This window comes from Labrus bergylta, chromosome 9 (genome assembly GCF_963930695.1).
Source record: "Labrus bergylta chromosome 9, fLabBer1.1, whole genome shotgun sequence".
In the NCBI taxonomy this organism is placed as follows: Eukaryota; Metazoa; Chordata; class Actinopteri; order Labriformes; family Labridae; genus Labrus; species Labrus bergylta.
In genome coordinates this window covers 27305661-27320929 of record NC_089203.1, presented here as the reverse complement: position 1 = coordinate 27320929, position 15269 = coordinate 27305661, and the positions used below count along the sequence as shown (strand labels likewise).

The following is a 15269-nucleotide window of genomic DNA, read 5'->3' as shown; positions in this document are numbered from 1 at the left end:
TCGTGCATCCCTCCCTCATTTTCCCCTGAGACATGAAATCTTTGTATTTCTGAGTCTGAAAAGGAGCTTTCAGTGATGCAAAAATTGTAATTTTGCATCACTGGAAGCTGTTGTTGTTAGCGGGGTGAAACTACAACGCTAGTTCCTCATATTTTCGACCACTGAAGCTACAGACCAATCACAGATCAGTAGGTGGGAACTCACTCCCAGAATCGAAACTTAACGTCCGCCATATTGCTTGGAAGCTATGCTAACAGGCTCTATGGAGAAAGCTGATATGGATGGAGGGGATTTTGAAGGTCTTGTGCTCAAATCGGATGTTTGTGGCTCTCTCAGTATAGTCTAATGTCTACTGAATGCTTTACATTGCCTTTTTGCACTGGACATTATACATTATGTATGGGGGGGGGGGGGCTCTGCCTTCACACTCAAGTCCGAGTCAAAATACAGGAGTGAGGAGTAAGAGGATCCAAACCCAGGGCACGAGTTTCTGGTTGTTAACATATGGTGTACTTAACAGACAATCTAATAACATTGGTTCAGTCTGGTTATTTGACTGCTGGGTGCAATGATACCACTGGAATAATATCAGCCATTGACATGTGGATGATATCACTTTCCCCTTCAGGCATATCACAGTGAAGTTTCCACCATTCCCAGCCCCTTGAACATGTCATGTCTTGGTTAGAAGGGGGGGGGGGGGGGGGGGGGACAGATACTCAGACACAGAAATAATAGAAGAGAGACACTGAACAGGTCAAGACAAGCTCTGGGAAAAAGACGTGTTGACAAGGAAGATTATTAACTTATTGACACATAACGCAGAAATAAGAATTATTCATGAGAGGCTGAGCGCCACCTTCTGATCGAGTGACACATTTAATGCCCGTTTTAAAACTGTGATAACAGCTGGATAACCTCCATCTGTAAACTATAAAGTTCATTTGCAGAGAGTCCAAGATGACCTACCATTTAGTGCAGACATCAGCACTGCCTCAGCTGACATGTCTCACTTTTAAGCAGATTTTAAATCATGTATTGTGTTTTAAGCTTAGCAAGTCAGCCTGTCTGGCCATGCAGGCTTAACTGTCTGTCCACAAAGATTTTCAATCTTGTGAGCTTTGACTGAGTTTGATTGACTGTATGCATGAATCTCTTACACTTTGTTTGAACTGACAAAATATTTATGACACTCCACATGCCAGATGGGTTCGCCTTCTTTGCAAGTTTTTGATTAAATAATCCAAACTGTTTCCTTTCCCATATGTCCTCTGCTAATCTATCAGAAGAAAGTACTTTCTTTTTCAAAAGTTTTTATTAACAACGAGGCCAGTGACGAAATAATGCAACTCCTAATGGATTCATGTTTCCGCAGTTGTGCTTTCATTTGAATTTGCCAAACGCTAAACTCAAGAAGAATACTGAAGAGAGCCAATTTCTCAAACCACAAAGATGTGTTAGTGGGGAAAAAGAGCCTGTCAGACACTTTCATTGGGTTTCAGTTCATGTGAACACCTCTGTGGCTCTAGATAGATAGATAGATAGATAGATAGATAGATAGATAGATAGATACATAGATAGATAGATAGATAGATAGATAGATAGATAGATAGATAGATAGATAGATAGATAGATAGTTAGGTAGATAGATAGATAGATACATAGATAGATAGATAGATAGATAGATAGATAGATAGATAGATAGATAGATACATAGATAGATAGATAGATAGATAGATAGATAGATAGATAGATAGATAGATACATACATAGATAGATAGATAGATAGATAGATAGATAGATAGATAGATAGATAGATAGATATATAGATAGATAGATAGATAGATACTTTATTGATCCCGAGGGGAATTCAAAGCATCCAGTAGCAGGTTACAAAGACGTACATGACATGAAACATTTGTTACAAATTAAACTGCAAAACCTTAACAGACAAATCAATCAACTGAACCAACTGAAGGTTTCCACCCTCATCAAGGGAGCAGCCAGTCTGCTCTGAAGATCAGGGGAGCCTGAACACCGTCATTAACAACAGAGTGACTGATGAGATGGTGACAGGAAGAGGTGGGCAAGGACCTAATGAGTGCAGGTGCTAATGCTTCATCAAGGTGTCTGGTTTTACAAACAACAGCGTTTGGCTGCTGTTTTTCCAAGCTAAGTTCCCATGGTGACACTTTTGAGAGGAACACTTTGCAATTCAAAGTGGACAGTCAGGATAATGTTTCTTTGTAGGACAAATGTATCACTGACAATCTAAGTTCAACCAACTCTTGGTGAAAAACATATTTCTATCTTTGCTGCTCAGCGTCAGTGCTGTTGCGTTACTCCATGGAAACCACACAAGCTGTACATGTCAGCTAAGTCTTGATTTTGTGCTTCTCTGAACATTTCCACAGCGGGTACTCATAGTGATGAAAACACATTTTCTCCCTTTCACCAAGAACAAATGAATCCATCATTTCTCATTTACCCAAAGGGCATTTCACTCCAAACCATCTTCATCAATCATGAAAGAGCATAAACATACAGTAAGTACCTCTTTGCAAGGAATCAGTCTCCTGCTCAGTTGCTTTAATTCTGGGATCTAGCAAAAAGTCATGTACAGTGCAAACCCTCCCACGTGCAAAGAATAACTTTATATAATTTACATAAAAAAGCCTAATCATCCAGGATATACACATTTGTGAATTTACATCTCTTACCTCCAGCAAGTATTTTTACATTCAGTTGAATAAACGTTGTATTTTAAAAACCAGTAAGAATGTTAAGTTAAATCCTTGATGTATAAATCTCTTCTTATTCTTATGTTTTATATTCTAAGTGCTTATTTAAGTATCTATTCTTATATTGTTTTATTTGCTCTGATAACCTGCTGCTGTAACACCACAATTTCCCAGTTTGGGATCAATAAAGTAATTCTATTCTATTATTGTTACAGAGTTGATGTGAAAATCTCCTGGACAAAGAAAAGCAGAGCTATAGTATCAGTTTCTCATGTGTGTGCGACTATAGCGGGACTAGAACATATTGACCAAGTAGGTATTCAACAGCAGCCTCAACACCATCTGTGTTTCAGACTGCAGGATTCAAACTATTCTAAAATGTGAAGAGTGAACAACACAAAGCATGCAGGTCAACAGTGAGGACGTTTCCTGCAGATTCTGTGCACATTTAGATGTTGTAGCCTATAGCCTCAAACCCTGACATCATATATGACAGCAGTTAAATAAACACAGACAGATGGGACTATCACTAAATGTTGTTCTATTCATTCAGGAAGCTGGGACATGTCTCCGGTTCCCCGAGGTGACTGCAGGCCTGTCACCAGGTGAGTATGGGTAATGATATCAGTCCCTGCAGGGCAGAGTGTGATAGAGGAACAATAACAGAGGAGAGGTATCAGCTCTCTCTCTCTCTCTCTCTCTCCTCTTTTAAACTCTCAGCCCTGATCTGCCTCATAGATTCTAGGTCAGTAGTGGCTTTTTAAAGACTTGATAAGACCCTCCGAGGAGTTTGGTGCTGCTAAATAGGTCTGCATTGGAGCATGACACTCTTAAAGAGGAGAGGAGCTGTCGTTTTCTGTACTACTTTGAGATATAATACTCTAGGGCTAGATTTAACACAGTGTCTTAATGTTAGTTGGAAAAGATATCCTGGAGGATTACAAATCATTCATGATCAACACACACAACCAGTAAAAAAGAAAGATGTATCAAAGCAGAGAGACAGTAGTTATAAATGCAATTCCATTAGTGTATTGGTCCTCAGTGGTTCTCAACTGGTGGGTGAGGACCCAAAAGTGGATCACAGAGCAGATTCTTGTGGGTCGCGAGACTCGCAAATGTGTGCATGGAAAGGAAATTGTGTTTAAAAATGTCTATGAAGCACTTTTTTAAAACGTGTTTGTTTTGTTCCAGTCCCTTCTTCTGTCACATGTTCTCTACCGCCTGAGGCCCAAACTGCTCAATGTTACATTTAATAAATCTGATTGGTTGAAAAATATCAGACATTTGGTTTCATGATTGTTCATGAGGGAGTTGGTGGCCGGTCCTGAGGCTCCATCAGTTGAGAACCACACTGCTCTAGAATTCACTTTACAGACTGAAATGATATTTTTGATATGTTTCTGAATCACTTTAAGAAGAAGCTACAAACAAAATGGATCAAAGACGCATGAACTGAGAAAAGAAGGAATTAGTCAAATAAATGTGGACTGGTTTCTCTGCACAGATCATAGAAATACTCTTGAGAAGGCTGCAACTACAAACTACTTTCTTAAATATGTGTGTTGAGTAATCATTTATATTGCTGCTATATCGGCCTGTGCAGGTCGTCAGGAAAAAGGCGCAGCTAGGAAATACAATCTGTGACGCGCTGTCAGAATAATTCACTTCCAGATGCAAGCTGCGTCATTTATTCGACAACACATGAAATTACAACTGGAACCAGTTACCTGATCGTAATATCTGTGTGTGATTACGGTGCAGTGTATTGTGGCGGTCAACAGAAAGTTTCCGCTTGCAGGCTCACCCTTTCTCTCCATTTAAGCCAATACCCAGGTGAACAGGTGAGCGTGCTCCATATTGATTGATTGCCATCAACACAAAAACAGGGTGAACACGCCCTACAGTAGATCTTAAACAATAATTACACTAAACTTATGATTCTTACATTTTATATAAAACATGGATAAGAAGGAGAAAAGGCAAATAAAATATTCCATAGTGCAAGTTCGACCAGAAAAAGTCTATTATCTAATATGAAACCTTTCTGGTTAAGAAATTGCTTCAATAATTAATAAAATGTCTTAACTACTGTTAGTTGAAAAATTGACTAAATCTGTCAATTCTATGTCACAAACGTTTGGGTTTTATTTACAAACTAGATGACTGATTATTGCAAGACTGCAAAGGTAGTCCTAATCTGAGCATTCAGTCAGTCAGTGAGAAATTAAACACAAATGAGGGTAAAGTGCGAGGGGGGGGGGTCCCACACTACCCCACCATGCAGAGTCCACATAATCTTTACAAACTCCCCTGATGCACTGACTCTCTTTTAAACACGTCATGCCACGGTGGGATTTCACCACAGCTTTTAAAACCTGCAAAGCTGAGGCATGCATTCCTCACATATGCAACAGATAAACACCCTGCCATCAGTGGACACAGAAGCACTCAGCACAAGCCAACTGCAGGATGACAAAGTCAAAATGCAATGGGGGCAGGCGAGTGTCATGATTGAAATTCTCCCAGAACAAAACCTTGTTTGTGTGATTATTGTTCGACAGGCAAAAAAAATCCATTCCACATGATGCATTCATTGTTTTCAGCCAAACACGCAGCAGGCCCCACGGCAGCCACAGCTACTCTATAATGGCACCCAAAAAGACAAGTGAGAGAGTGGTCAACATCAGGAGGATATTACACGCTTAAAGTTAGAAGTCATGTTAGAAGCATACGATTCTATTTAGAAAGTATTTGAGTAGTTATTTAGTCAAGTTCTTGCAGGGATGTTAAATTGCAGAAGGTTAAAAAAACAACAACAAACTAAACACATTTATTACTGAGCAATAAGCACACACAGTGGCACACTATGCATTATCATTTCACACATACTTTGAACCACAGTGTGTCTGGTTGAGTCACCCTTCAACAGGTGACGAAGCAATAAAATGCAGCTGCCTTTTAAAGGAGAAGCTTCTGCAGACACATGCTGCAAACCAGTAACTAAGGCCACACATCCGTCTGACGGGGAGGGGGGGGGCTGAACAGTTAATAAAGTATTTGAATCCGGTATGTGCACTCACCTCAATCCATTTCTGTGCCTCCTGAAACGCGGCGTCTGCGGCGGACTCGGTCCCCGGGTGATGCTGATGAGACGGTCCGATGTCTGCAACCGGACTTGCCATTGGCGAAGAGGCTCTGCTCTCCCAAGTCTTTAAAGCCTGGAGGATTCTTGCAAAAAGCGGCTCAGTGGTGAGTTATTCCCCCAGAATCGGTCAGCCGGTTTCTCCTCCGTCGGTTGTAGGTGTTGCAGCAGCACCGGCGAGGCGAACGAACCAGTTCCTGCTCTCCGGTATCGCTCCTCTTGGGAGCCTGTAGGTAGATGATGATCAGCGTCAAGTCAGCCACACCTAGTTAGAGGACTTCCGGTGTCGCGTATCAAAATAAAAGCCTTTTTGTTCGAGTAAATAGTAGTAGTGACTATTTATTTCGGTCCATGACAACAAAGCATAAAACATTACACGAACAATAATAAAGATTATTATTATTATTGCCTACCCTTTGAACATTTCATTTATACAGTATATCAAAACAAGAATAGCTGCAAAAAAACAAACAAAGTAACCTGATTTAACAAAACAGAAAACAGTTAACCAAATCAAAACAATAAAAGGGAAATAAATAAATAAATGATAAAGTAACATAGACATACTGCATAACTTGTAAATAAATTATTTGATACAAAAATAATTACACCTTCCATTTTATACATACGATTTACAGGCCAGCTAAATAACGTAATGTTAAACATAATCCAGGTACACAGTTAACTTTACGTTAGAACCAGATTCTGTGTCTCCATGGTAACCCTAAAAAACGCTACCGTCAACTAACTAATCTTAAAAGACATTCCCAGAATACTCAAAGACATTTTAAAGCAACCAAAACAGATTAAAAGACATTAAAGTAAAGGCGCAGTTTGCGGCATGTTTCGTGTAATTTGAGGTGCAACTGTGTTTCTACAAGAAATGTGCTACAGGTACACCGACGAAACCCGGAAGTAGATACGGGTCTTTCATTTTGGCGGTACATACGTAAACAGGTGTTGTGTCGAATAATGCTACCCTTTGAGTTGTGCGCCCATGTGGCCGTGCTAAAATCAAATCTTAATTAAATAAAGGTTTTGTTTTAAGGTATCAAAGCATACCTCCTGTTTCCCTTAAAGTGCAAATGTAACTGTAGTGGTGTTTAAAAAATATCTTTTCCTGTAATATTTGATAGTCAAGGTGAGTGTTGTCCATCAATATAGGATTTACCTGACACCCTATATAAATACAGTACCAATTCTTTCTCTGATAATACATAGATTAAGTAGTAAATTAACATTGAGTCTGTCTGTTTTTGTCCTGGTAGCTTTTACTTTTACTTTACTTGCTGCTATCGTTTCGTACTACGGTCACATTTTCGACAAGGCAGCACATCTCGACAGAACACCAGAAGGTAATGTTTTTTGTTTTTTTTTATAGGAGAGTGAAATGCCAACTTATTATTAAATTAAAACTACTAATGTACGTGAAATCAACGAAGGTATGTGAATGTGTATTTAATGGCTGACCAATATTACTTGTTTTTTTTTTATCATTGTGCAAATGGCTTCAAAAGCAGTGTACGTGTTGCAGAGGTCACATTTGATATTCAACAAAATTAAATGACCTCTTACCAACTGACTTTACCCGCCCGCATAGATTTTTTTTTTTTTAATTTAGACTCTTATTCTTGTTGCCAAACAGCGTGACTTCCGGTGGTAACCTATCTGCTCCTGGCTAACTTTACTCAGATGGAGCGACAGGACTTGCACAGTGCACTGCACACCGCAGTATTATTCGCTCCAATGGCCAAAAATACACAGAGCAGTGCCGCTCCGCCACCAGCCAATGAGGGCAGCAACACACAGGGGACCTCACACCCACTTTTACTTTCTGGAGCAACTGAGAGAGAGCAGAGGTCACTAGTTTGGAGCAAAGAGACTCATTTAAAGAGAAAACTCTGACCTTCAGTCACTGATATTTATTAGGAAATTAACAGTTAGAAACAACTATATTTAGACAAAGCTGTAAAAAAGAAAAACTCTTATTAAATGTTTGGCATTACAAATCTGTAGACTGTGTTCATCTGCAAGTTGTGTCTATTAAACTCAACTTTTTCTGTTCAAGGGACAGCCCATAAGACCCTGCTAAATCTGAGAATGCCTCTGTTGTTCATGATTTAGTCAAATTTGAATCTTTCAGTCAGTTTAATCTCAATTCTTGTGGGCGATTTTGCTTAAGAAATACTGTGTGAGGAATAACTGGAGTACCAAGATGATTCAGTTGTCAACAGGACATAAGCGGACTTGCACTTCAGAAACTTTTTGTAATCTGTGATTTGCATCTTAAATTGGGTATCTCATCACTTTTCCACCCTTAAACGCTGTGGTTGAACTACCCAAACAGGTTATATTACCATTAATTTGGACTAAATCCAACCGTGTGTTCCCCTTCATTCATTGGTAAAGACTATTTAAAGACATTTAGAGTAAACTACAAGCCCACTGTGGCCTAAAATCAGGGACATTTCTCAAACAAAAGTCAACACAGATATCAAAAAATGTTACAGAATTTTAAAAAAAACCTCATTAATAACTTTATGAGTTTATAAATTGTACCTTTTATCAAAGATGCCCCTGAGGTAAAAATGATACGAATCCAGACATCCAAATAAAGTGTGCACAGCTTCATCGATATCCTCACATCTCTGCTGACCTCTAGTGGATAAATGAAGTAGTACACAAAAGTAGGAGGAGGAGCTTCCCAGGTTGGATTACTGTCTGTTTCCCACTCTCCAAAGCTACTATTTCCTGGATTTGAAAATAGCGTAGTGTGACAACTAAGCCCATTGAATGACATGTCTGTCTAAAAGTAAAATCAGGTTTTGTTTCTTTCAGCAGATTGTTTTTATGTTGCAGCTCAGTGTCTGTACGTACAGGAGTGACAGTCCCATCTGTGTTTGACAGGAGGCTCTCCTAATCTCGACTGGGAACAGAGCAGTTGGGTAAGTTTTACACCTTTACAGTTTATACTTTATTCTACTTTACTGCTTTGACCTACATGCCTCCACTTCAGTGTTCTCTAACTTTAACTGTGAAGACTTTGTGAAGCTACTGCTCGACTTTTCTAATTCATTATGCTTCTAGTTTCAAACAATTAAAGAACTAATAAGTTAAACATGATGTATTATTATTATTATTATTATTATTATTAGAAACATGGCATTGCAGTAACATTACTGAAAGAGTTTTTCCTTATTGTAAAACCTATTCAGAGATACATGATGCCTGTAAATCAATGGCAGGGCATTTACTAAAGAAAAACAGCTTTGGAGGACTACAGCCCTCCTACATGGGGTGCCCACACTGTGAACTAGGATACCTGCAGGGGTTTTCAATGTGTCATGTTTTCTAAGCTGGCTGGTCTTTAACTGGATAGTTAAGAATCTGCAGGATATTTGTTTTAACATGTGAATATTTGACATTTCAGTGAACGCTCTCGCAGTAGAAACTGACTTGGAGTTAGATAAGGAGACTCTCAGCCTTTCAGGACTCAAAGTATATCATGCATTCAAACTGACACATATTAAAATGCTCATTCCAAATATATGACATCAGCTTGTCTCCTGTGTTTTTCTGGTTGCATGAAAAATTAGATCATATAAATATGCAATGCTTAACAAACTCTATTATATTACATTTTGAAGTGCTTTGTGTGATTCAGTATCAAATCAATATCTTGCCAGTGTGATAGTGACTTTGAGAAATAGTCACATTATGAGTCATAATTAAAGGGCACATATGTAAATGCTTTTCCTGCAAGTGTTAAACAGTGAACAATCAGCTTTTGAATGCAGAAATAGAGGACTTTTGTATTTTCTAAACGTGCTTTTTCACCAGAAAAATTACCGGAAAACGCAGCCTAACATTTTCATTTAAACTTGTGCTTTCATTCAAAGGTAATCAGCGATTCTTTCTCGCTTCTTCACAGCAGTGAAATGTGGCTCGTGGTCGTCTCCGTCCCGCTGCTCCCGGCGCTCCTCATGGTGTCCAGTCGTTTCCGTGTCAAAGTTTCCACGCTGTGCCGTCAAGCTGCGGCGTGGGCGCTGAGGCTGCTGCGAGGAAAAGTGTGCGTAAGGAGCGCTCATGCTTTTGTGTTCTCCAACTGTACCCACGGGAAGGCCGACAGCGTCATGGCGACCTTTGAACTTTACGCTGACACAAACCCGTCCCTCTGCATCAGCCCCTCGACTGGTCAGTATGCAGCACGATGTCTTTATTTAGCAGCTCGGCCTCATCGATACACGACCCTTCAGACATTTAAACATGAAGCCCAGACTGCTTCTCAGAAATAAAGTTAAACTTCATTGAAGTGTTGTAGTCCTCCAGAGCTGTCTCGGTCTCTAGGTCGGTCTCCAGACCACTTTTTGAAGGTCTCAGCTCAGAATGGCTTTCACCTTTACTCCGTCTTCTCTCTGTCTTGGACTGGGTGGACTCCAGGTTTTAAATCAAGACCGGTCGAGACCACCACTGAGAGGCTTCTTTCTAAAGTCATCTCTTTTTATTAGAAGGAAAAACACCTCTTTCCAAAAGCATGAATAACTTAAAATCATTCATAACAAGATTTTTAACCCCCGGTTACAATCGCAACCTTCCCAGTGTTACGGTCTAAATAAGTGAGATATTTTCGGTCTTGTCTCGGTCTTGGAGCACTCTGGGTATGTCTTGGTCTCAGCTGTGGTCTTGACTCCAACACTGCTGCAATGCATTGTACAATATGATACGATACGACACAACATGATAATGTTTTCCTGGTGCATACATTTAGCTTCCTCCTTAGTGGTGTTACTCAACAGAAAACAATAACAGCAAACAGAAGAAGACATGTAAACAGAGAAGGACATACCAAAGAAAAAACACAACAAAATGCAGCTTTTCTCCACATTTCCCATATTGCACAAGATCCACATAACACTGATGTGTGAAAAAGATGAAGACCATGATGCTTTCTCACAATCCCTGCAGCCTCATAGAAACATTATTTCAGACTTTGTTTGAGGTCGGCACAGAGCAGATGAGTCAGAGTCACACGCAGGGCAGCGCTAAGATCAGTGCAGAGTGGAGAAGTAAACGCCACATATACATGTCCCATGCACATTAACATGCACATCCTGCAGAGGGAAGCGACTCCTGTTGTTTGTAAGGCAGTATGAAAACTTGCTGCTCAAATCTGAAGATAAAGAAGGGGTCTAAAGCAAATTAAAAGTGAATATATTTACAACCTTATCATTATTATGCAGCTGATCTCTGGTGCAGGGACATACAGGAAACAGCGGAGGCAAAGGTTGGGCTTCTGTTAGATCTGGAAAGTCACTGCTGGTTATTTTATTCAGATTAGTATCTTTAACTGTCCTAGAAATCGGGCTGGGCTATTATTTGTGATTTTATCGTTATTCCAGTATAATCATTCACAATAAACACAACACGAATGTCTGAATTTATCGCAATAATTTACAAAAAAAAAAAAAAAAGATTGATTTTTCACTCAGCTTCTGTTATTTTACCATTTTAATCACAATATTTTAATGCATTGAGATGAAGTTAAAGCTAACAATCAGCTCAGTTGGATTAATTAGAGCAAGTTTCATGGGGGGGGGGACAGTTTTTGGATTTAGAAAGGACATGTGTTTGTTCTGTCAAACATGAAGATGTAGCAAACAGACAGAAACTCTTTCAGCTTTTATGCACTTTTTTTAAATTTTTGAAATAAAAATCCTGTTTCCCCGTTGTCCTCGCTGACATGAAGGTGAAGCAGTGGCTGAGGTGGTGAGGCGTGTCAGCCCCTACCAGGTGCTGGAGTTGGGGATGCACTGTGGCTACTCCTCTGTCCTCCTGCTGCGTCTGCTGCCCCCTGCTGGCAGGCTGATCACAGTGGAGCTGGACCCCCTCACAGCAGAGCTCGGGGAGGAGATCATACTTGTAGCTGGCTTCAAGCACACCCAGGTACACACGGGGGAAAATTTAATTTCCACTCCTTCAATTAAGAAGATGAAATTTCCACTTTTCAACATTTAGATAAGAGACAAAAGAAACAGGAAATTTATTTAATTTGAATTTTATTTTATTTTATTTTATTTTATTTTATTTTATTCAATTTAATTTAATTTAATTTAATTTAATTTAATTTAATTTAATTTAATTTTATTTTATTTTATTTCATTTCATTTTATTTTATTTTTAAATCTATTTTTTTAAATGTATTATTATTATTATTATTATTTTTTTAAATCTATTTTTAGTATCTATTTTTTTGTACATTCTTTAATTTAATTTTATTTTATTTTTAAATCTATTTTTTTTAAATGTATTATTATTATTATTATTATTTTTTTTTAAATCTATTTTTAGTATCTATTTTTTTGTACATTCTTAATTTTATTTTATTTATTTTTAAATCTATTTTTTTTTAAATGTATTATTATTATTATTATTTTTTTTTTTTTAAATCTATTTTTAGTATCTATTTTTTTGTACATTCTTAATTTTTCTTTTTTTATTTAAATTGTACTGTGGTCACTTTTTGTTTGCAATCTTTGCTCTTTGCTGCTGTAACAATGTAAATTTCCCCGTTGTGGGATAAATAGAGGATTATCTTATCTTATGTTATCTTATTTATTTATTGTGCTCTTGCTGCAGTTCCAGGTGTTGACTTCTAGCTCAGCTAACGCCATCCCAACGTTGCGCCCCTTTCTCGAGCTCAGTGAAAGGACCAGTGAGGGGCTCGATCTGGTTCTGATGGACCATGACCCCCAGCAGTACCTCTCAGACCTGCTGGCTCTGGAGAGAGAGGCGCTCCTCCGCCCCTCCGGCTGCTCCGTGCTCCTGATCCACAGGAACCAGAGAGCTGAAGACATCAGAGGAATCCTGGATCAGATCAGAACGAGGGCCGACCGCTACTGCATCAAGTCCGAGCTTCAGTGCATGACTGAACTCTTCTATCGCAAGGGAAACACAAGGACAGACAGGTGATAGACGTGGGGTGGGCTTTCAGTTTGTGAGTGTGTGTGTGTGTGTGTGTGTGTGTGTGTGCATTAGAACAAAAGAGTGTTAATATTACTTGTGTGTTAAAGATTTTGTGGATAAAAATAAGTGCTAAATAAAATATTTTCTACAGCTCACACTGTTTTCCATCAAAAAAACCTCACTTGGTCGACTTCTTGGACCAACATAATTGAAACTTTTTATTTTTGACTAAGCCAGATGTTTGCTGTACATTATCATATTATGAAAGAAGGGGTACATTAAAATATCGGTATATAAAACAGGATTTATGGCATAAATTACCCTAAATTATTTTAGATATGATGCGACCTATTAAAACAAAAATCGGAAAAATAAACTTTTCATATTTGCATTTCTGAGGAAGCCTGGACTAAATACTGTGGATTTCAGCAGAACATGACCTCGACCTCATAAATGTATTTATTATAAGGCTGTACGGGACAGAGTTGGAGTTTGGATGTTCTCCCTGTGCATGTGTGGGTTCTCTCCGGGCTCTCCGGCTTCCTCCCACAGTCCAAACACATGCTCATTAGGTTAATTTGTCACTTTAAATTACCTGTAGGTGTGAATGTGAGTGTGTCTGTATGTCAGACTTGTGATTGGCTGGTGAACAGTCCAGGGTGTAACCCCCCCTCTCGCCCAGTGACAGCTAGGATCAGCTCCAGCACCCTCACGACCCTGAAAAGGAAAAGCGGTCTAGATAATGAATGGATAATAATAAAAATAATAATATTTAAGAAGTCTTATTAGATTTGCTATTAACAATTTATTTCTGAAATTAAAACATCATCTGACATATATAATAATATTAATAGTAGATGGCACATATGGCCAAAATTTACAAACAAAAACTATCAAACAGAATGACAATAAAAAATACTCCCTACCTTTGTTACACAAAGAAAAAAAATAGCTGCAGTGCTCAGAGTCACCACTAGATGCTGCTCTCTTCATGTTAAAGTAATGGGAACTCGTGCTTTGTGCTGGTGTTTAAAAGGGGACCTTTAATGGGAAATGCCACTTCCTTCCATCCAAACAAGCTCATTGAAGTCAGTATTTTTTTAAACATTGAGTGTGTGATGTATGTGTCTGGATTTATTCAGGATGAGGTGTGACAGCAGCCCGATCTTGTCCCGCCCTTCCTCTTGAGCATGCTGTGATATTTACTCTCAGGCCTCAGAGTCAATGTTTACATTTAAAAAAACACAAAGCTTTGAAGAGGAATACACTTTCAGTCCCTCCTGCAGACTCTTTAAAAACACATCAGTATTCCACCCCTAACTGGACGTAATGAATGTCTTAGATTCCCAGCAAGCACTGCATCTGAAATGAGGAAGATCGGTGTCGTCTGGCGGGTGAAACTGGGATGGAGTTTTTCTGAATTTGCCTCTAATGGCACTGCTGAGGCTTTCAGAGCAGCTGGAGAGCCATTACATGGTTTAGAGACAATTTAGTGCAACATTTAAATAAATAATATCTGTGCAAAAACACGATTTAATGAAATGCAATATTTCCAGGAGCCCGGGGGTGGGGGGAAAGGGGTCGAGACTGGAGTTCCCAAATGTTACACAACAGGGCGATAAATGTTGTAATAAGGAATTTAATTCAAACTTAGAGAGCTCACTGCAGAGAAGGAGAGACAGGGGAAGTGGTGTAAAAAAATCTATGAATTAGACATGGAGGTTAGGTAACACTATGGTCACAGATGAAGACTTTGTGAATCCATCTGGTTTAACAGTTCACTCTCCACGGAGGAGAAAAAAACAGCAACAGAGCTGCAAAAAATCAGAGCAACTGCATGAATACTTCATAATCCTCGATCATTAGTTGCCCAGCAGGAGAAGTGGTGATTGCATTTTCTGAATTTATTGAGCAAAGGTTACAGTACGGGCATTCAATATGTGTGATTTCTCAATGATTTTATAAACTACTTATTCGTCAGTAACTTTTCTGCACTCTTGTAAAGCACTTTGAACTGCAATTTAATTTATCTGAAAGGTGCTATATAAATAAAGTTTGATTGATTGATTGATTTTGAGTGGTACATTTATATTATTCAGGGTAGTTGGTGATGGCAACTGGAAGGAGTGGTAGACTGCAGGGAGCATGCCAATGTTCCCACATTCCCTTTTTCTTACATTTTTAAGTAACTTACCCTAACCCTACCCTGTGGGAACATGGGCTGACCCCGACTGGGTGATGCTTACTTCCTGCAATACACAGGGAACAGTGCCAGTTGTTGACATATCAATGCTGCTACTGACACCTACTGGCCACAATGAATATTGCCTTGCAGGCACTTAGCCGGTGAATCTCTCCTATTTAAAGGTCACACAAATCATCTAAATAAATTACATTTAACCAATGTGATAATATAACTG

General features: G+C 38.9%; 2 protein-coding genes across 3 annotated transcripts in view; one reads left to right on the top strand and one right to left on the bottom strand.

Moving 5' to 3' along the window:
- Positions 1-6146, bottom strand: part of LOC109998244 (LIM and calponin homology domains-containing protein 1) — a 100266-nt gene extending 94120 nt beyond the window's left edge. Inside the window, exon 1 of the mRNA XM_065959067.1 lies at positions 5825-6146. Coding sequence (XP_065815139.1) covers positions 5825-5926 — 102 coding nt within the window. The 5' untranslated portion in view covers positions 5927-6146. The remainder of the gene's footprint in view (positions 1-5824) is intronic.
- Positions 6147-8181: 2035 nt separating this feature from the next.
- On the top strand, positions 8182-14920 carry LOC109998243 (transmembrane O-methyltransferase-like). 2 transcript variants are annotated; one of them, XM_065958605.1, is made up of 4 exons: positions 8182-8831; positions 9818-10080; positions 11633-11829; positions 12523-14920. In XM_065958605.1, the coding sequence occupies exons 2-4, from the start codon at positions 9825-9827 to the stop codon at positions 12853-12855; spliced, it is 786 nt and encodes a 261-aa protein (XP_065814677.1). In that variant the 5' UTR covers positions 8182-8831; positions 9818-9824; the 3' UTR covers positions 12856-14920. The 2 variants fall into 2 exon arrangements, with proteins under 2 accessions (XP_065814677.1, XP_065814675.1); XM_065958603.1 differs by having other exon boundaries at positions 8185-8831; positions 9786-10080.
- Positions 14921-15269: the final 349 nt, after the last annotated feature.